General features: G+C 47.6%; 1 protein-coding gene across 2 annotated transcripts; it reads right to left on the minus strand.

Annotated features, from left to right (window-relative positions):
* Window positions 1–1,235: 1,235 nt before the first annotated feature.
* Window positions 1,236–15,472, minus strand: LOC308590573 (galectin-7-like). 2 transcript variants are annotated; one of them, XM_081200742.1, is made up of 4 exons: window positions 15,340–15,472; window positions 6,209–6,297; window positions 3,560–3,773; window positions 1,236–1,523 (listed from the first exon to the last, which is right to left on the minus strand). In XM_081200742.1, exons 1-4 carry the CDS (start codon window positions 15,361–15,363, stop codon window positions 1,344–1,346), a joined length of 507 nt encoding a protein of 168 aa, XP_081056868.1. In that variant the 5' UTR covers window positions 15,364–15,472; the 3' UTR covers window positions 1,236–1,343. The 2 variants fall into 2 exon arrangements, with proteins under 2 accessions (XP_081056868.1, XP_081056867.1); XM_081200741.1 differs by lacking the exon at window positions 15,340–15,472 and adding an exon at window positions 12,476–12,702.
* Between the last annotated feature and the right edge of the window lie 5,118 nt (window positions 15,473–20,590).

Genomic DNA, 20,590 nt, shown 5'->3' on the forward strand with positions numbered 1-20,590 from the left:
CACTCCCTGGCAAAGAGAAAGAAGAGGTACAATGAGGATTTTGTGAGGTTTCTTAACAGTTCGGTTTTCCAAATGTGTATTTCGGTTTTTCAGATGCATATTTTGCAGGTTTCTGGTACTGAACCAGTAGCAATGGGAATGTGGGTTGTGGAGAATTGGCGACCCACATTTTGGCAAAGAAGTCATAGGGGATTAGGACTTGACCTAAAATGGTTACTTTTTTGGGCGGCGGGAATTGCAGCAAGAAAAAAATCCACTACCCATTCCTTCAATGTGGAAATAAAAGATGTAACAGAGAATTGGCTGTACAACAGACATACAAACAGAGCATCTTTGACACAAAGATGGCAGCTTTTGTGATCTAGAAATAATGTGGCCTCTTTGTTTTGCTGCTGTTCCTTCCTGGTTCTCAGAATCTTGTACCTCCCAAGCATCCCATTTTATCTCCCTCCCGGTAAGGACATCTCTGGGCGTTAGGAAGACATTGATATCATGGCACGAGATCTCATGGGTTCTATTTCCCGTAGTCCACAAAGCATCACACAAACCCCATTCTGTTCTCTGTATCGGAGAAGAGAGAAGTTTGTCTCCCTCTCGCATAATACAACTCAGGGACGTGCAACAGAGCTGAATGTTGGAAGATTTGGAACAAACAAAAGAAAGCCACCAGAGCAAATTACTTTAAACGAGGATGAGAAATTAATGGAGGGTTAAACCACAGAGTCTAGGGCTTGCCAATCAGAAGGTCGGCAGTTTGAATCCCCGTGACTGGGTGAGCTCCCGTTGCTCGGTCCCTGCTCCTGCCAACCTAGCAGTTCAAAAGCACCTCAAAGTGCAAGTAGATAAATAGGTACCGCTCTGGCGGGAAGGTAAACGGCGTTTCCGTGCGCTGCTCTGGTTTGCCAGAAGCGGCTTAGTCCTGCTGGCCACATGACCCGGAAGCTGTACGCCGGCTCCTTCGGCCAATAAAGCGAGATGAGCGCTGCAACCCCAAAGTCGGTCACGACTGGACCTAATGGTCAGGGGTCCCTTTACCTTTACAGCTATGGTTCTCGTTTGCAGGCTTCCAATAGTATAAAGGCACTCGGTTGGCCACGTTGAGAACACGATGCTGGATTAGATGGGCATTTGGCACTCTTCCGTTCTCCCTTTCCTCCGCTCCTTCCTCAAGTAATTTCATATTTTTTCGCACCTGCAGAAAAAGCAAACTCTGCAAAACACAACAGAAGCCCTGCTTGGTTTGCATAATTTATTCTCGCCCTAGGATATCCTCCTGCTCGCATCAAGGTGTGCCCCTTTATTTTGGGGGAGGGCTCAGCCCTCCCCCGGCACTCGGCGCCCTCCTAACGTGCGTAGCGGCCCATGCCCAATGTTGGCAGGATGCGGCCCCTTGGTGCTCTGTTCCCCTCCCAGCTGACGGCCACGTTCTGGAGCTTGACTTCCCCGTCGACCTCCAGGAAGCGGATACTTTTTGGTGAGAGGCGGTGGCGGAACTCACAAAGGGCAATGTCTCTCTCCAGGATCTGGCAAAGAAATGGAAAAAGGCATGTCAAGAAGGGTTGGAAGATAAAACTCCCAACTCGGACAGACATGAGAATCCCATGTGGTTTGATGTGTGGCGCCTCTCCTGTTTAGTTACCTGGGGACCTCAATACTCCGCTAGCTACACAGGCTTCTGTTAAAGGTTTTGGAGCTTGTTCGCTCTGGTTTACCATTGCTCTTCCAAACAGCTCTCTGCAAGATTCCACTATTCATGCCTAGGAACCGGTAGTTAAAGGTAGACTGCACCCACCCCTGGGAGGCTCTACTGAGCTCAGGTGTAGGGAACCTGTGGCCCTCCAGATATTGTGGGACTCTTAATAACCCTGTTGGCTGTGCTGTCTGGGGTTGATGCGATTTAAGGCCCAATGACCTGAGCAGAGCCAGAGATTCCCCACCCATGTCTTCTAAACATGCCTTTGATTGACAAACCCACTAATTTTTCTAACCGCTTTTAAAAGGCACTTTAAGTTAGTTCCATGAGTTTCTCACGCTTGGCTTGGAGGAATATTGGCTTTTTTCGCCTGCCCTACTCAAGCGGACCTTAGGGGAGTTAACCATCTAGTAACTTTGAAAGAGGAAGAGTGCATGTTTTCTCTGCTATGTCCACATTGGTTGGTTGGTTGATTGATTGGTTGGTTGGTTGATTGATTGATTGATTGATTGATTGATTGATTGAAACTCTTTGGTTTGGCGCTTTTTATTTAGTGTGACATCTTTTATTTAGTGGGACATCTTTATCTACGTGGGGCTGCCCTTGAGACTGACCTAGAAACTCCAGCGGGTGCAGAATGCCGCGGCGAGACTCCTTACGGGGTCCTCGCCACAGGATCACATTCACCCGGTGCTATACCAGCTGCACTGGCTCCCGGTGGAGTACAGGATCAGGTTTAAGGTGCTGGTTTTAACCTTTAAAGCCCTATACTGCCTAGGACCCTCGTACCTACAGGACCACCTCTCCTGGTATGGCCCACGGAGGACCTTACAGTCTTCAAATAAAAGCATCTTGAAGGTCCCAGGCCACAGAGAGGTTAGGCTGACCTAAACCAGAGCCAGGGCTTTTTTTGGTCGTGGCCCCGATCTGGTGGAACGCTCTGTCACAAGAGACCTGGGCCCTGCAGGACTTGACATCTTTCCGCAGGGCTTGCAAGACAGAGCTGTTCCACCAGGCCTTTAGCCAAGGCACAGTCTGACCCCCTCTCTCCTTCTGTAATCCTCATAGCACTCTAGCCCAATGGTTGCCATTAATTTGATTCTGAATTGATTTTAGAATGTATTTCAATTGACTGTGATTTTATGTAAATGGTGCTATTTTTACTGTTGTTAGCCGCTCTGAGCCCGGCTTTGGCTGGGGAGGGTGGGATATAAATAAACTTTTACAGTGGTACCTCGGGTTACATACGCTTCAGGTTACGCACTCCGCTAACCTAGAAATAGTGCTTCAGGTTAAGAACTTTGCTTCAGGATAAGAACAGAAATTGGGCTCCGGCGGCGCAGCAGCAGCAGGAGGCCCCATTAGCTAAAGTGGTGCTTCAGGTTAAGTTTCAGGTTAAGTACGGACCTCCGGAACGAATTAAGTACTTAACCTGAGGTACCACTGTATTATTATTATTATTATTATTATTATTATTATTATTATTATTATTAAAAATGGAAGGAGTGAGTTTCAAGTCCGTCGGCGGACAAAGCAATCTGTTCGCAGAGAGCAATGAGGAAAGCAGAGTTCAAACTAATAGCAATAACTAGGGAGTAAAATGAGGGGGTGCAGGACGTTCTTTTTGACATAACAGTAACAGACCTTAGAATTTCCATTCCTTTAGCCCTGCTTACTTGGAAGCAACAGCCAATGGTTTCAACAGGACCCCTGGGCAGACGTAGGATCTTGCTGTTGTCTTCCTAGACCTGCCCCCTCTGTCCTATACTATACCTACTTTTGGGCTCCTAGCAGCCTTCTGCCCTCCCAGTCCCCATGCAGCCACCATCGCCCCTCACCCAGCCCCCGTGTTTTTGCTACCCTGACCTTGTAGCCCATCCGGGTGACGATGATTTGAATCCTGAACGCCTGGCCTCGCCGGAAAGGGGCCATCACCGTCAGACCCTCACCCCACTGCTGGTCTGCGAAGCTGTTGAGGGTCACCCAGCCAGCGGAAGATGGGGGTCCCTCAAAGCTGACCATCAGCCTCAGAGGCTTGTTCCCCTCCTCAACTTGTCTGGAAGCAAAGTCCACATAGAACCTGAGAAAAGAGGTGAGAGAGATCAGGTTCCCTAGGTCAGGTTCCTGTTCCGTCCATCCCCCCCCCCCAGGTAAGAATTAGCTGAACAATGATTGCCCTGCTGCCAACTTCTTTCCTGTATCCCTGCTCCTCTGCTGTCCTTTATTTATATATATATTTTTATATACCGTATTTTTTGCTCCATAAGACGCACTTTTTTCTTCCTAAAAAGTAAGGGGAAATGTCTGTGCGTCTTACGGAGCGAATGCGTGGTCCCTGGAGCTGAATTTCCCAGGGGCAAAAAGCAAATCATGCTCTCTTTTTTTGAAAGAGGGAAGTGGGTGTTGAAACAAAGCCGCTGATCAGCAAGCGATCGGGGAGAGAGATAAGGGACGCTAGAGATAAAGGAGGCTGCCTGGGAGGGGGGAGGTAAAGACAGCAAACTTGCAAAGGGGGGAAACAGGAAGACTAAAGCAATGAGGAGAGAAATTAGAAGAAAAGGAGAAGCAAAAAACTGCTCCAGCTAAGGAAAAGACACTAAGGCAAACAAGAGGGAAGGGAGTGTTGAAAGGAAACAGCTGGTCGGTGGGGTCGGAAGAGAGATAAGGGATGCTAGAGATAAAGGAGGCTGCCTGGAAGGGGGAGGTAAAAGCCCATGGATCCTCAGGATTTTTACATTGGGTCACCCCAAATTCACCATCAGATCACATAGCATGTCCATGGCTACAGCCTGCACCAAAAAAATCACGCACCCACTGTTGTGTGGGGCCGCAATGGCGCAAAAACGTGGTTACAAAGCACAGATCCACGTGGATCCTCAGGATTTTCGCATTGGGCTACCCCAAACTCACCGTCAAATCACATGTCTGTGGCCACAGCATGAACCACAAAAATCATACATCCACTGTTTCGTTCAGAATATTTTTTTTTCTTGTTTTCCTCTTCTAAAAACTAGGTGCGTCTTATGGAGCGAAAAATACGGTATTTATGCTGCCTTCTTCCAACGAGCTCTAGTACATGGTTCCCCTCCTCCTGTTTCATCTTCACAACATCCCTGTGAGGCCGTTCAGGCCTTGAGAGGCAGCAACTGGCTCCGGGATCACCCAGCGAGCTTCATAGCTGAGCAGGGATTCGAACTCTGGTCTCCCAGGTCCTAGTCCAGCACCCTCACCTAGTTCAAGGCAGACTGTGACCCTGCAGAGGTTGCTGGACTCAGAACTTCCATTGCTCCCAGCCAACATGCCCAGTGGTTAGGTATAATGAGAGTTGTAGTCATAAGAGCATAGGGGAAGCCTGCTGGGTCAAACCAGTGGCCCCACCTGGTCAGTCCAGCATCCTGTTCTCGCAGTGGCCAATCAGATGCCTGTGAGAAGCCTGAAAACAGGAGCCTAGCACAAGAGAAATCTCCCCTCCTGTGGTTTCCAGCAACTGGTACTCAGAGAATGACGCTCTCCCTACCTGGCAGAATCTCAGCTATCAAAATGAACCTACTTTCCAGGATGCTGCTTTTATCCCAATCAATACCAATTGTAAATAACTTCGGCTGCTTCAAAGAATGGAAGAAGGATATTTCTAAATTCATTTTGGCAGGGGGGGAAACATACAATTTTGATAGACATAAAAGAAAGAGGAGGTTTTGCCTCGCCAGACCTGCAAATCTATTACGAGGCAGCCTGCTTGTGCTGGTTAAAAGAATGGTCCTGATTGGAAGTTTGGCTGGCATGCATGTCTCTGGTATGGGAAGGCGAAAATTTCTAAAAGTTTTATGAACCATATTCTAAGGAAGAATTTGTGTAGAGTTTGGGAGAAAAATCTGCTGGAAAGGGAAACACCTTTATGCCTATCTCCTATTGAGGCTATTACAATTAAGAGAGTTAATATGGATAGACAGTGGGCAGCTTACAGGGAATTGTTGCAATTACAAAGGGGGAACCTAAACTCTTTTAACCAAGTTTCTTCTCCCTTGGTCTAGTCCTCATAGGAATAAGGGGAGCCACGGTTGGTCCATTTAGTTTAGTATTGTCTACACTGGTTGGCAGCAGTGCTTCTCCAGGGGTTCAGATGGGACATTCTCAGACTTAACTGGAGAGGCTGCCAGGATTCAAACCTGGAACCTTCTGCATGCAAAGCAGATGCCCTGCCAACTGAGCTATGGGCGTTCCTTGTAACATAAGAGATCCCTTATCTCTTCACCTAAATGCGCAATTAAATCACTAAAAAGCTGGGACTGGGTGGCTCAGATCTCCCCTGGTGTCAGTTATGGGAGGTGTAGCTGCCGTGCCTCAGAGCAGAAGGAAAGGCACTCTGCACATGCCTAGGCCCAGTCTCTCTCCATAATATTCCACAAGCCCTAGCACCAAGTCCTGGCCAGGAATTGCGACTTGCCTCCTCTGCTTGCATCACGAATTCTGGACGCCAAATCCATTCTAGGGAAGATAATATCAGTACTGAGTTACCTTTTGCCCTGTGGTGGAATGATACCTTCCAGCAGCACCCATGACTCTGGTTCCAGGCCTTGCGGGATAGCCCGGTAAAATGGTATATTCTGCAAGGGAGGAAAGAAGAAAATGAGGCACGCACAGTCTTGAATCTCTGTGTTGTAAACAAAAATTGCCCTTTTCCCTTATGGGGTACCCAAGAGCCCATAGAGTCCTTACATAGGTTCCCTATTGGTAGGAGAAAATAACAGAGGCCAACCAGAGAATATTGAGAAGCAAAGCAGCTAGTAAGCTTGATCTTTATTGATCTGTTGCAACAGGGTGCTCCCCTCACTCACAGGAAAGAAGGCGGAACCCAGAAAAATGGCGCGCAAGGCCTTATAAAGACTTTTGAAATTGCCACCCTGTAGATCAAGACCACCCCCAGAAACATCATACATACATCACAGAAGGGGTGTAACCTAAGACCACCTGTCAGATACATCACACCTACATCACAAAAAGGCGGTCTAAACAGAAAATTGAATGTTGTTTTTCTCCTGTCCTTGTTTATCTCCTATCTGGCAGGTTACTTGACTGGATTGCCTGGGGAGCCTGGCCAGTCTTTTGTAATGTTAAATACCGTATTTTTTGCTCTATAAGACTCACTTTTTCCCTCCTAAAAAGTAAGGGGAAATGTGTGTGCGTCTTATGGAGCGCATGCAGGCTGCGCAGCTATCCCAGAAGCCAGAACAGCAAGAGGGATTGCTGCTTTCACTGCGCAGCGATCCCTCTTGCTGTTCTGGCTTCTGAGATTCAGAATATTTTTTTTCTTGTTTTCCTCCTCCAAAAACTAGGTGCGTCTTGTGGTCTGGTGTGTCTTATAGAGCGAAAAATACGGTACTTGGTTCCTGAGCCAGGTCACAGGCTCACACCCTATTCATATCTTGAATGTGCCCTTAAGACGGGATTTGTGAGGAAAGAGACAATGGGGAGGTTTCCCACTTTGACCTTGCAGAAAAAACATTTGCTCAGTTTAGGAATCAAAATGGTTCCAGGTCGGTCTTCCTGTGCTGATCTATGTACGTGCTTGGTTGGTACACTTATGAACATTACCATATATCTAAGACCTCAAAATTCCTATCACACCATCCAGTCTGTGAGATGATTGGCTTGGTTTCTTCTTTTAATAAGGTTTTATTAAAGCTTTTTCCGAATACAATAAGATAAAAGAAACTGAATAAAAACAAAAACAGAGAGAAAAGAAAACAGTCCTCTCGAAGGTAGCGCTTTCTTTAATTTTTTTTTATTTTCAAATTTTATAATCACAATAATTTATAAATTCAATACTTTCCCAAGGATACAGTATAGACTACACACACACCCCCGCCCCTGCCCTGGATTCCATTTTTCTCCCCTCTAATTTCTTGCATCTTACCTTATTTCCCCAAACTTTGTTTTCCCTCTTATTTATTCTATTTTCGAATTGTATAACTGAGAGCTTTTGACTTGTTCTCAAATAGTCTCTTATCTTTCTACAACCACACAACAGCCCAGCCGGGCAGGGAAGAGAGAGAGAAAAAGAAAGAGTCTGGGCCAAGGTCACCCACAAATTGTGACTGTGTGAGAATCTGAACCCAGGCCTCAGTCTGAACAAAATGCTGCTTTGAATATTCCCTCTTCATGAAGAACAGAGTCTTCTTCTTCTTCTTCTTCTTCTTCTTCTTCTTCTTCTTCTTCTTCTTCTCCTCCTCCTCCTCCTCCTCCTCCTCCTCCTCCTCCTCCCTCGTTGGCCAATGTCCTATCTAGTTCGGCATCCTAATCTCACAGCGGGCATCCAGTTCCTTCTTTGCTACTTAAGCCCATTTCCTCAGATAACCGACTTCCTTCTTTCTTAAAAATGCTTGTCATCCTGTGAACTTCCTGCCCCTTCTCCAACCTCTTCTGTCAGGCAGATCTAATCAATATTTCCCGAGGCTTTAATACGTAGCTGCTCTTACCGAGGAACTCCCACCAGAGTTCAAGCCTTGAAAAAGTCGGAGGTTTGGTACCTGGGAAAGTGAGTCACAGGATGGGAAGCCCATTTCACGCAGTGCAAAATTGGCCCATAATCTGCCACTTTCGCCCCCTTGAAATTGCATGATGCTACACGACACTTTGCGGTTGCAGAAAGGTGTGGCTTACAAAGGATACTAGCACGGTACCGATGAGTTTATTTTGCTTTTAAAAATTCCTGTGAACTATTGAGACACCCTCAGCTGGTTTCGGTTCCTCCTTGCTACAGTGGGGAAATCGAGGAATTGTCCCAATGATCAGAGGAAGAAAGGAGACAACTTGAGAAAGCACCTGCTTCGGTGTTGGAAAATTACTACCTGTAGCCCCAACTTTTTCTGCAATAAAGACAAACCCTTGTGTTGCAAAATGTGGCAATCTACAAAAATGCAAACACAACACACTGGCTAATGTTGTTGTTGTTTAGTTGTTTAGTTGTGTCCAACTCTTCGTGACCCCCTGGACCAGAGCACGCCAGGCACTCCTGTCTTCCACTGCCTCCCGCAATTTGGTCAAACTCATGCTGGTAGTTTCGAGAACACTGTCCAACCATCTCGTCCTCTGTCGTCCCCTTCTCCTTGTGCCCTCCATCTTTCCCAACATCAGGGTCTTTTCCAGGGAGCCTTCTCTTCTCATGAGGTGGCCAAAGTCTTGGAGCCTCAGCTTCAGGATCTGTCCTTCCAGTGAGCACTCAGGGCTGATTTCCTTCAGAATGGAGAGGTTGGATCTTCTTGCAGTCCATGGGACTCTCAAGAGTCTCTTCCAGTACCAGAATTCAAAAGCATCAATTCTTCGGCGATCAGCCTTCTTTATGGTCCAGCACTCACTTCCATACATCACTACAGGCAAAACTATAGCTTTAACAATATGGACCTTTGCTGGCTAATAACTGTTAGTAAATATATAATCGGTATGATGCCATTCTAAATATACAAATAAGCTACTTCAAAATAATATATATAAGATACAATACATCTCACAGAATATACAAGTAACTGCAAGTAACTGTATCAGAGTCAAACAAAGGTTCAAACAACCAGTGAATAGCGAAGAACGCCAAACCGTCTCTCAAAGGAAGACATCTCTCCAAAGTCTCAAAAGTTCAACTGTTTCGGAATAAACTCTTCATCAGCTAGAAGTGGAATTGAAAGCAATGAATGACAACAAAACAGTAACCTGCAGCTACATTATCCAGTGAGCACTGATCCAATAGTACGATATCCACTAGTATGTATATTCCATTGATAATTATTCAGTAGGTACCTCTTTATATAGATATGCAGGTGGCGCTGTGGGTTAAACCACAGAGCCTAGGACGTGCCGATCAGAAGGTCGGCAGTTCGAATCCCCGCGACGGGGTGAGCTCCCGTTGCTCGGTCTCTGCTCCTGCCAACCTAGCAGTTCAAAAGCACGTCAGAGTGCAAGTAGATAAATAGGTAGCGCTCTGGCGGGAAGGTAAACGGCGTTTCCGTGCACTGCTCTGGTTCACCGGAAGCGGTTTAGTCCTGCTGGCCACATGACCCGGAAGCTGTACGCCGGCTCCCTCGGCCAGTAAAGCGAGATGAGCACCGCAACCCCAGAGTCGGCCACGACTGGACCTAATGGTCAGGGGTCCCTTTACGCTTTACCTTTTATATTGGTGGCCTTATCATGGCTGGCAGCCATCAGCAGCCCTTTCCTCTGTGAACTTGTCTGATCTTCTTTTCAAGTTATGCAAGTTAGTGGCCATCGCTCCTTCCTGTCAGGAGTCCCTTTAGTTTTACCTTTTTATATATTTTGTTCTACTGTATATCTTACATCCAGGTTGCTCAGTTTTGTTGTCATTCATTGCTTGCAACATCATACCGATTACCGTATTTTTTGCTCTATAAGACTCACTTTTTCCCTCCTAAAAAGTAAGGGGAAATGTGTGTGCGTCTTATGGAGCGAATGCAGGCTGCGCAGCTATCCCAGAAACCAGAACAGCAACAGGGATTGCTATTTGTTCAATTCTGTTTTAAAAACCCATCTACAACTAATCTACTAAGCCAGTGTGGTGTAGTGGTTAAGAGCGGTAGTCACGTAATCTGGTGAACCGGGTTTGATTCCCCGCTCCTCCACATGCAGCTGGTGGGTGACCTTGGGCCAGTCACACTTCTCTGAAGTCTCTCAGCCCCACTCACCTCACAGAGTGTTTGTTGTGGGGGAGGAAGGGAAAGGAGATTGTTAGCCGCTTTGAGACTCCTGAAGGGGAGTGAAAGGCGGGATATCAAATCCAAACTCTTCTTCTTCTACAGAAACTACAACTAATCCAGAATGCGGCAGCTAGACTAGTGACTGGGAGCGGCCGCCGAGACTACATAACACCAGTCTTGAAAGACCTACTTTGGCTCCTAGTATGTTTCTGAGCACAATTCAGAGTGTTGGTGCTGACCTTGAAAGCCCTAAACGGCCTCAAAGGCCCAGTATATCTGAAGGAGCGTCTCCACCCCCATTGTTCTGCCCGGATGCTGAGGTCCAGCACCGAGGGCCTTCTGGCGGTTCCCTCATTGCGAGAAGCCAAGTTACAGGGAACCAGGCAGAGGGCCTTCTCGGTAGTGGCACCCACTGTGTGGAACACCCTCCCATCAGATATCAAAGAGATAAACAACTACCTGACATTTAGAAGACATTTGAAGGCAGCCCTGTTTAGGGAAGCTTTTAATGTCTGATGTATTACAGTATTTTTAATCTTTGTTGGAAGCTGCCCAGAATGGCTGGGGAAACCCAGCCAGATGGGCGGGGTACAAATAATAAATTATTATTATTATTATTATTATTATTATTATTATTATTATTATTATTATCATCCAGGTTGGTAGCCATCACTCTGTCCTGTGGGAGGGAGTTCCACAGATTAACCAAGCACTGTGTGAAGGAGCTTAATCGCCTAGATAATTAAGGGTCTGGAAACTCAGCCCTATGAGGAGCGCTTGAAGGAGCCATCTTCAAATATCTTAAGGGCTGTCACATGGAAGAGGGAACAGGCTTGTTTTCTCCTGCTCCGGAGGGCAGGACTCGAACCCATGGCTTCAAGCTACAAGAAAGGAGGTTCCGGTTAAACAGCAGGAGGAAATTTCTGACAGCAAGAGCTGTTTGGCAGAGGAAGCATCTCCCTTGGGAGGTTGTGGGTTCTCCTTCCTTGGAGGTTTTTAAGCAGAGGTTGGATGGCCATCTGTCATGGATGCTTTAGCTGAGATTCCTGCCTTGCGGGGGGGTTGGTCTGGATGACCCCCCAGGGTCCCTTCCAACTCTTAAGATTCTACCATTCTTTTCTCTGTCCCTGACATTCAGTTTCCTGGGATGCCCACGAATTCCAGTGTTAGGAGAGAGAGAGAAAAAGGTCCACTTTCTCCATGCTAGGCATTATTTTATAAACTATTGTGTTGCCTTTTGATCGCCTTTTCCCTAAGAAGTCCTCAAAACTTTCACGGAATTGTCGAGTTGGAAGGGACCCCTTGTGGTCATCTAGTCCGACCCCCTTTTTGCCCAACACAGATCTCGAACTCACAACCCTGAAATTCAGAGTCTTGAGCTTTACTAACTGAGCTCTCCCTCAGCGCGGAGTTAGGCTACCTGCTTGATCATTTCGGTTTCCCTTTTCTGGACCTTGAAGTTTTACTCAAAGTAGACCTATTTAAATGAATGGACCTAAATTCGCCATGTCCACGAATTCCAATATGTCTCCATCATGCAGGTTTTTAGCCACACGTGTCTAACGGGGAGGGACACGTAATTCATATATAAAATTTTAAAAGCAACATCATGTTTATGGCAATGTTTGTTGTTGTTTTTTAAAAAAGAATTAGATTTTATTAAAGTTTTTTTTTGGGGGGGAATACAAAAGTTAGCACCAAGTGGCCAATATCTCTTTATCAAAGATTTTTTTAAAAAACTAATCTAAATGAAAATTCAAAGCAAAAGGAAGAAAAGAAAGGGAGAAAAGAAAGGAGGTGGGGGGAGAACTTCTTATTCATAATAATAATAATAATAATAATAATAATAATAATAATAATAATTTATTATTTGTACCCCGCCCATCTGGCTGGGTTTTCCCAGCCACTCTGGGCGTCTTCCAACATCCGTCAGCTAAATACAGGAAATTGTTCCAAACACCCATTGCAGTATAACACACAACAATCCCATTTTCTTCAGTCCTCAAACCTAGATATCATAAGTTGGTTTTCTTTTTCACGCAATAAATCTGCACTGCGATGGATTTCGAAGCCTGCTGACCAAGGAACTCTGGGAAATGTAGTTCTGGGAGGCAAGTGGGGATTTTGCTCTTCGTCCTCTCCCAAAATGCAGACTTCCTTGCTGAAGGTGCATGGACAAACTGGTTCCCAAACTGGTTTATCGTTGCAGCGCAGGTGTAAAACAAGTGCTCAACATAAGGGCGCAGGCAGGGTGGGGACGTTGGAAAGGAAAAGGTGGCTGGTTCAGTTGACGTAAGGAGGGAAAACCCAGGCTGACAAAATGACACTTAAAGGCAGTGAATGAGCAAAGCACTGCTTTCAAACACCCGCTCGGCCCAAGGATCTATGGCTCACTTGGAGAAAGGTAGGGATAACTCAGTCGGGAGACTCTTAAATCTCAAGGTCGTGGGTTCGAGTCCTGTGTTGTGTGAAAGATTCCTGGATTGCAGGGGGTTGGGCTAGATGACCGCCAGGTTCCCTTCCAACTCTGCAATTCTGTGATTCAAGAAGAAGCCTGCTGGATCAGGCCAATGGTCCAGCATCGTGTTCTTGCAGGGTCCAACCAGATGTCTCAATTTCTCTCCTGCAGTTTGCAGAAACCGGTGTTCATAACATCGCTGCCTCTGACCGCGGTCACAGAGGATAGCCATCATAGCTAGCAGACAGCAATAGCCTTCCCCTCCATTAATCTGTCTAACAATCGACACCTGTGGCCATCACTGCCTCCAGTGGCAGTGAGTTCCAAAGTTTCACTATGCGCTATAAAAGGAAGCCGCTTCCGTAACTGGCCAGACCCCTGGTCCATCTAGCTGGAAAACTATCTAATTACAAAGACAAAACAACTTCTGGAATAGCTCAGTCGGTAGAGCATCAGACTTTTAATCTCAGGATTGTGGGTTCGAAACCCACCCTGGGTGAAAAAATTGCTGCGTTGCCCAGAGTTCTAACTCTACAATTCTGTTTCTAATGGAGCTGAACATTTGGTAGATTTGTTCCAGCCGAAAGAAAGCATTTCTGCACTTGGCGCATAGCAGAAGTGCAGAAAGTATGTCTACGGGACTTTGCGATGGCCGCCGACTTGAATGGCTTTTGAAGAGGTTGCACAAATTCAGGGAGGAAAAGGCTCCGCCAGCAGCTACTAGCCATGAATGTTCTGCTGTGGGAGCCAGTACAACTCTGGAGAGCAGCTGCTGGGTATCATGAACAGGGAGAATTGCACTTGAACTCAGATCCTGTTTTCTGGAATCTGGCTGGTAAAAAAAAAGAGGTAAAGGTAAAGGACCCCTGGATGGTTAAGCCCAGTCAAAGGCGACTATGGGGTTGCAGCGCTCATCTCCCTTTAAGGCCGAGGGAGCTGATGTTTGTCCGCAGACAGTTTTCTGGGTCATGTGGCCAGCATGACTAAATTGCTTCTGGCACAACGGAACACCGTGATGGAAATCAGAGCACATGGAAATACCATTTACCTTCCCGCCGCAGTGGTACCTATTTATCTACTTGCACTGGCATGCTGTCAAACTGCTAGAAGAAGAAGAAGAGTTTGGATTTGATATCCTGCTTTATCACTACCCTAGGGAGTCCCAAAGCAGCTAACATTCTCCTTTCCCTTCCTCCCCCACAACAAACACTCTGTGAGGTGAGTGGGGCTGAGAGACTTCAAAGAAGTGTGACTAGCCCAAAGTCACCCAGCAGCTGCATGTGGAGGAGCGGGGAAGCGAACCCGGTTCCCCAGATTACGAGTCCACCGCTCTTAACCGCTACACCACACTGGCTCTGGTTGGCAGGAGCAAGGACAGAGCAACAGGAGCTCTCCCCGTCGCGGGGATCAAACCGCCGACCTTCTGATCGGCAAGCCCAAGAGGCTCAGTGGTTTAGACCACAGCGCCACCCATGTCCAGTGTGGGAACCGAAGGCTGGAGTGAATGGGCCTTATGTTTTGGTCTGTTTTAAAAGAAAATAAGATGGGGAGAAAAGGAGACAGGCCGGCGTAACACTGTCAAAACATTGCACTTGGTCAAAGGTGGCTTCCAGGTCTGGAAAGGTTGAAGACAGGGGTGCCAACTGGAATTTTAAAAAATTGAGAGGGGTGTGTGTGTCCAAATAAGCCCCATCCTGGATAATCAATCACATGGCATGCACACATCATTTAAATGGCAATGCCCATTAACTTTGGGCGGAGGACCCCTCAATTATTTTATTTCAGTCTCTAGGAGTTGGCTCCTGTGGCAACAGCTGTCGTGCGCACATCAGCAAGGCTCCCCCAGTTTACAGAGTTGTGCTGACAAGGGAATTTTGGCAAATGCACCTTCTCAGGTGAGCACCTTCCCAGTGGCGTAGCGTGGGTTGTCAGCACCCGGGGCAAGGCAAGTAATTTGCCCCCCCTAACCTGTGGATTTGCGCCCCCTAACCCTAACCCCCAGATGTTGCGCCCGGTGCGGCCAGCCCCCCCTGCACCCCCCACGCTACGCCACTGCACCTTCCACAATACCTGTTCAGTGGTACGAGAGCCCCGTCCTTTGCAGCGGATTATCCTACGGTACTTCACAGCACCTCAGCCCATTTCTCCTCCTGGCGAACAGTTTTCACGGCATCACTGAGTTGCAAGGGACCCCTTGGGGTCATCCAGCCCAACCCCCTGCAATGCAGGAGTCGCAGAAGAAGAATCCCTGGCGGACCTCTGTTGAAACGCCTCTGAGGGAGGAGAGCCCATTACTGGCACGAATAATGATGCCTCTCCGTGCTGGTTTTTGTTCCAGGGCCATAGCGAAATGTGCCAGCAGCACCCGCAGGTAGGAACCGGCAGGCAATCCCCGCCCGAAGGTGCAGACAATGAGGAACCTCCTCCACGTTCTCACCACCACCACAAACCAGAAAAAGGAAACGCTCTTGGTTGTTTTTACTCACAAAATTATCAGGCACTATTGCCATCTCTGCCGCCTCTTGGCTGGAGACTTTTTGCAGGCATCAAGGACCGGCTTCCAATCAGCAGGCGACTCTTCTTAACAGTGGCAATCTCATCTCCTTCGGGGCAGATTTTGAAGAGGCGCCTCCTCCCACAGCTGATGAGTTTGTGCTTAGTCACACTTCCCCATGAGGGCGAAGTCACAGCTTGATCTATGAGCTGGAGCCCGAGAGGGAGACACCATCGCTTTCAGCCTGGCCCTGAGTCAGGAGTCAGCTCCATCCTGACACCACCGTGGCTTAGAGCTCTGCCTGGTCCTTTGTCAGGAGGGGAAGGAGCCGTCCCTGAAGCTTGCAAAAGAGAAAATCTGGATTCCAGAAGCAGAACGTACAGTGGTACCTCGGGTTACATACGCTTCAGGTTACACACTCCACTAAGCCAGAAATAGTGCTTCAGGTTAAGAACTTTGCTTCAGGGTGAGAACAGAAATCGTGTTCCAGCAGCGCAACAGCAGCGGGAGGCCCCATTAGCTAAAGTGGTGCTTCAGGTTAAGAACAGTTTCAGGTTAAGAACGGACCTCTGGAATGAACCCGAGGTACCACTGTAGTATGGAGGGGGCTTTTTCGGGCTTCTTGTGTGTTATAAGAATTTTAAGGTCTTATACAGTCATACCTCGGGTTGAAGTTGCTTCAGGTTGAACGTTTTCGGGTTGCGCTCTGTGGCGACCCGGAAGTAACGGAACATCAAAATGACGTCATGCGCATGTGCAGAAGCGGTGAATCGCGACCCGTGCACGTGCAGACGCGCAGTCACGGGTTGCGTTCGCTTCAGGATGTGAATGGGGCTCTGGAACGGATCCCGTTCACATCCTGAGGCACCACAGTATATATAAAGTAAATGTTCAAAAATGTACAGTGGTACCTCGGGTTACAGACCCTTCAGGTTACATACGCTTCAAGTGACAGATTCCGCTAACCCAAAAATAGTACCTATTTTGTAATAGTAAGAATTTTGCTTCAGGATGAGAACAGAAATCGCGCCACAGCACTGCACTGGCAGTGGGAAGCCCCATTAGCTAAAGTAGTGCTTCAGGTTAAGAACAGTTTCAGGTTAAGAACGGACCTTCCTGCCAGCCAGGAGAAGACTGTGCCTTCTCTGATGTATGTATGATGTATTGGGTAGGGGTCTTGGGGTCCAGGGTGGGCCATTTCAAATGTCTATATAAGGGATTGCACACTTTTGTCCTTCGTCCTCCTCCTCTCCTGCGTTTGAGGGGAGCACCCTGTTGCAACAGCTTTAATAAAGATCAGGCTTATAGCAGCTTTGCTTTCATACCTTGAGTTGAATGTGCTTCGGGTTGAGCGCGTTTGAGTTGCAATCCGCAGCAACCCGGAAGTAACAGAGCGCGTTACTTCCGGGTTTTGCGGCTCACGCATGCGCAGACGCTCAAAATGGCGTCACGTGCATGCGCATGCGCGGAAGCGGCAAACTGCGACCTGTGCACGCACAGACGCGCCGTCGCATCTTGCGTTCTGTTTGGGATGCGAACGGGGCTCCGGAACGGATCCCATTCGCATCCCGAGGTACCACTGTAATAATAAAAATAAAATTATTATTATTATTATTATTATTATTATTATTATTATTATTATTATTATTATTATTTTGAACCCTGCTTATCTGGCTGGGTATCCCCAGCCACTCTGGGCAGATGTTTTCTCGCAGTGAGGGAACTGCCAGAAGGCCCTCTGTGCTGGACCTCAGCATCCGGGCAGAATGATGGGGGTGGAGACGCTCCTTCAGGTATACTGGGCTGAGGCTACAGTATTGTAGTTTCCAGGTCACCTTCAAAGGTAGCCCCACGTAGAACTGCTGACCTTCTGATCAGCAAGTCCTTGGCTCTGTGGTTTAACCCATAGCACCACCCGCGTCCCTGTGCATGCACACAAAAGCTTATACCCAGAACAAACTTATTTGGTCTCTAAAGTACTACCAGACATTTTTTAATTTTATTTTGACTGCGTCAGACCAACACGGCTACCTACCTGAATCTAGAACCACTGCTCTGAATAATGTTTTTTATAGGGTTGGGGGCACAGGGTGGGTGGGTTTATGGAACCGAGAGGCCAGTGGGCCAAAAAAGGTTAGGAAACCACTGCTCTAACCACTACACCACCTAGTCTCCTTCGCAGGCTTTCGGTGAAGATTGTTGATGTCCTGTGGGTGACACACCTGGAACACTCAGATTGAGGACGTTGTAAATCCACCGGGATTTGATTGCCACTGTGCAATAACGGGCAGCAGATTCAGTGAGCAGATTTTAAGGCGTTAGCTTTCCTGGGTAATTCTGTGTCAGAAGATGCTTCAGGCAACACACTAATGTTTTTTTGGAGCCGGTGCAACACAGGAACTGAAAATGGGAGCTTTGTACCAGGAAGTCGAATGTCATTCAGGGATGACGTCAGCAGGGTGGTTTAGGCAAACCTTGGTTTCCCCACTTGTGTTGCTTATTTGTGGATAAAACACACATTGCAAAACTGCTGTGCTGGCTAGAAACTCCTGCCCAAAAAATCTACAGCACACCCGGTTGAGTAGTGTTAGCAGAGTTATTTCAGCAAAGCAAACATATCAAGTCTGGAGAGAAAATAAACCCTGAGAACATTTTCCTCCAAGAAAAGCTGAACAAAACGATCTATAACCTGAAGAGAAAGGCAAATCCGTTCCTTTCTTACTTCAGGCCTTCTACATGGCAAGGTTAGAGTCAGCAGTCACGAAATTAAAAGACGCCTGCTTCTTGGGAGAAAAGCAATGACAAACCTAGACATCATTTTAAAAAGCAGAAACATCACCTTGCCAACAAAGGTCCGTATAGTAAAAGCTATGGTTTTCCCAGTCGTGATGTATGGAAGTGAGAGCTGGACCATAAAGAAGGCTGATCGCCAAAGAATGGATGCTTTTGAATTCTGGTGCTGGAAGAGACTCTTGAGAGTCCCATGGACTGCAAGAAGGTAAAACCTCTCCATTCTTAAGGAAATCAGCCTTGAGGGCTCACTGGAAGGACAGATCGTGAAGCTGAGGCTCCAAGACTTTGGCCGCCTCATGAGAAGAGAAGACTCCCTGGAAAAGACCCTGATGTTGGGAAAGATGGAGGGCACAAGGAGAAGGGGACGACAGAGGACGAGATGGTTGGACAGTGTTCTCAAAGCCACCAACATGAGTGTGACCAAACTGCGGGAGGCAGTGGAAGACAGGCGTGCCTGGCATGCTCTGGTCCAAGGGGGTCACGAAGAGTCGGACATGACTAAACGACTAAACAACAAAGCGAGGAACCCTGTTTTGGTTTGTCCTTTTTAAAGGGATATGTTTTAATGGGACAGGATTTGTTCTTGGAAAACGTCGGCTTCTACTGAATCAAGACGTCAGGCTGATTCACCTTTAGCTTCCTGGATGTTTCTCTTCACGCCCTTTTCTGACCGGGCTCCAGCCCAGTGACAGCACCTCACCACTTCTCTGCAATTCATCAAAGATGACAGGCAGAGAGGTTCAGGGCAGGTTGTTCCTTTCACACTGTCTGGTGGATTTCACCGGAAACTTGAGCCCGTTTGAGGCAGCCTTCCATTTTTCCTTCCTGTTTGGAATTGTTTGCGCTTGAACCTCCCAATAACAGCTCTGGCGAGAGCGGCTTAACAGCGAAACGGACTCCCTTGGAAGATGGCGGCCTCGCCTCCCCTGGAGTTTTTTTAAACAGAGTTTGGGTGGCCATTCTTTAGCTGGGATTCCCTCAGGCTCCCTTCCAGTTCTGGGATTCAACCATTCCACTCATCTTTTGCTCCCCACAGGGAATTGCATTTACTGTGGTACCTCGGGTTAAGAACTTACCGTATTTTTCGCTCTATAACACGCACCCGACCATAACACGCACGTAGTTTTTAGAGGAGGAAAATCCGTAGGCATGCCACCCATAGGCATTTCCTCCATAACACGCACAGACATTTCCCCTTACTTTCTAGGAGGAAAAAAGTGAGTGTTATGGTGCAAAAAATACGGTAATTTGTTCCGGAGGTCCGTTCTTAACCTGAAACTGTTCGTAACCTGAGGTACCACTTTAGGTAATGGGGCCTCCCGCTGCTGCTGCGTGAAATTTCTGTTCTCATCCTGAGGTAAAGTTCTTAACCCGAGGTACTATTTCTGGGTTGGCAGAGTCTGTAACCTGAAGCATCTGTAATCTGAGGTACCACTATATTTACCGAATTTTTCACTCTAAAAGATGCATCAGACCACAAGACGCACCTAGTTCTTGGAGGAGGAAAACAAACAAAGAAAAAAATTCTGAATCTCAGAAGCCAGAACAACAAGAGGAATCACCGCGCAGCGAAAGCAGCAATCCCTCTTGCTGTTCTGGCTTCTGGGATAGCTGCGCAGCCTGCATTCGCTCCATAAGACGCACACACATTTCCCCTTTTACTTTTTATTCATGGCCAGATTGGGGAATTTGAACCCTGGTCTCCCAGGAATGCTCATGTCATGTGCCTGAGCTTGTTTGGAATCAGCTCCCCCCCCTCAAAAAAAATCCATGTTACCTGTTTGCCTGTCCTCACCTGTAGCTTCACAGATATCCTCCAGGGGCCCCTAAAGCTCACCTAGCACATTTCCTCAAAGGTAAACAACACAACAACCCCCTCCAGTGGCTTCTAGGAGTTTTGCCGGACTCCAGAGGTTGAAATCTGGAGCTGCAGAGGTTCAGCAAAAAGCTAAAGGTACCCTGACCATTAGGTCCAGTTGCGGACGACTCCGGGGTTGCACGCTCATCTCGCTTTACTGGCCGAGGGAGCAGGCGTTTGTCCACACACAGTTTTTCTGGGTCATGTGGCCAGCATAACTAAGCCGCTTCTGGCGAACCAGAGCAGCGCACGGAAACGCCGTTTACCTTCCCGACGGAGTGGTACCTATTTATCTACTTGCACTTTGACGTGCTTTCGAACTGCTAGGTTGGCAGGAGCTGGGACCGAGCAACGGGAGCTCACCCCGTCGCGGGGATTCGAACCGTCGACCTTCTGATCGGCAAGTCCTAGGCTCTGTGGTTTAACCCACAGCGCCACCCACGTCTCAGAGTGAAATGAGTGGCTAAGAAATAGCAGAGCCCAAACTCCCCAACTTCCAGCCAGGCTCCCAAGATGTGGCTATTACCATCTTACCGAAAGGGATTCGGGTCTTGCCCTGTTGGTGCAAAGAAGCAGGCACACGACACACTCC

This window comes from Podarcis bocagei, assembly GCF_964188305.1.
Source record: "Podarcis bocagei genome assembly, chromosome: 7".
Taxonomy (NCBI): Eukaryota; Metazoa; Chordata; class Lepidosauria; order Squamata; family Lacertidae; genus Podarcis; species Podarcis bocagei.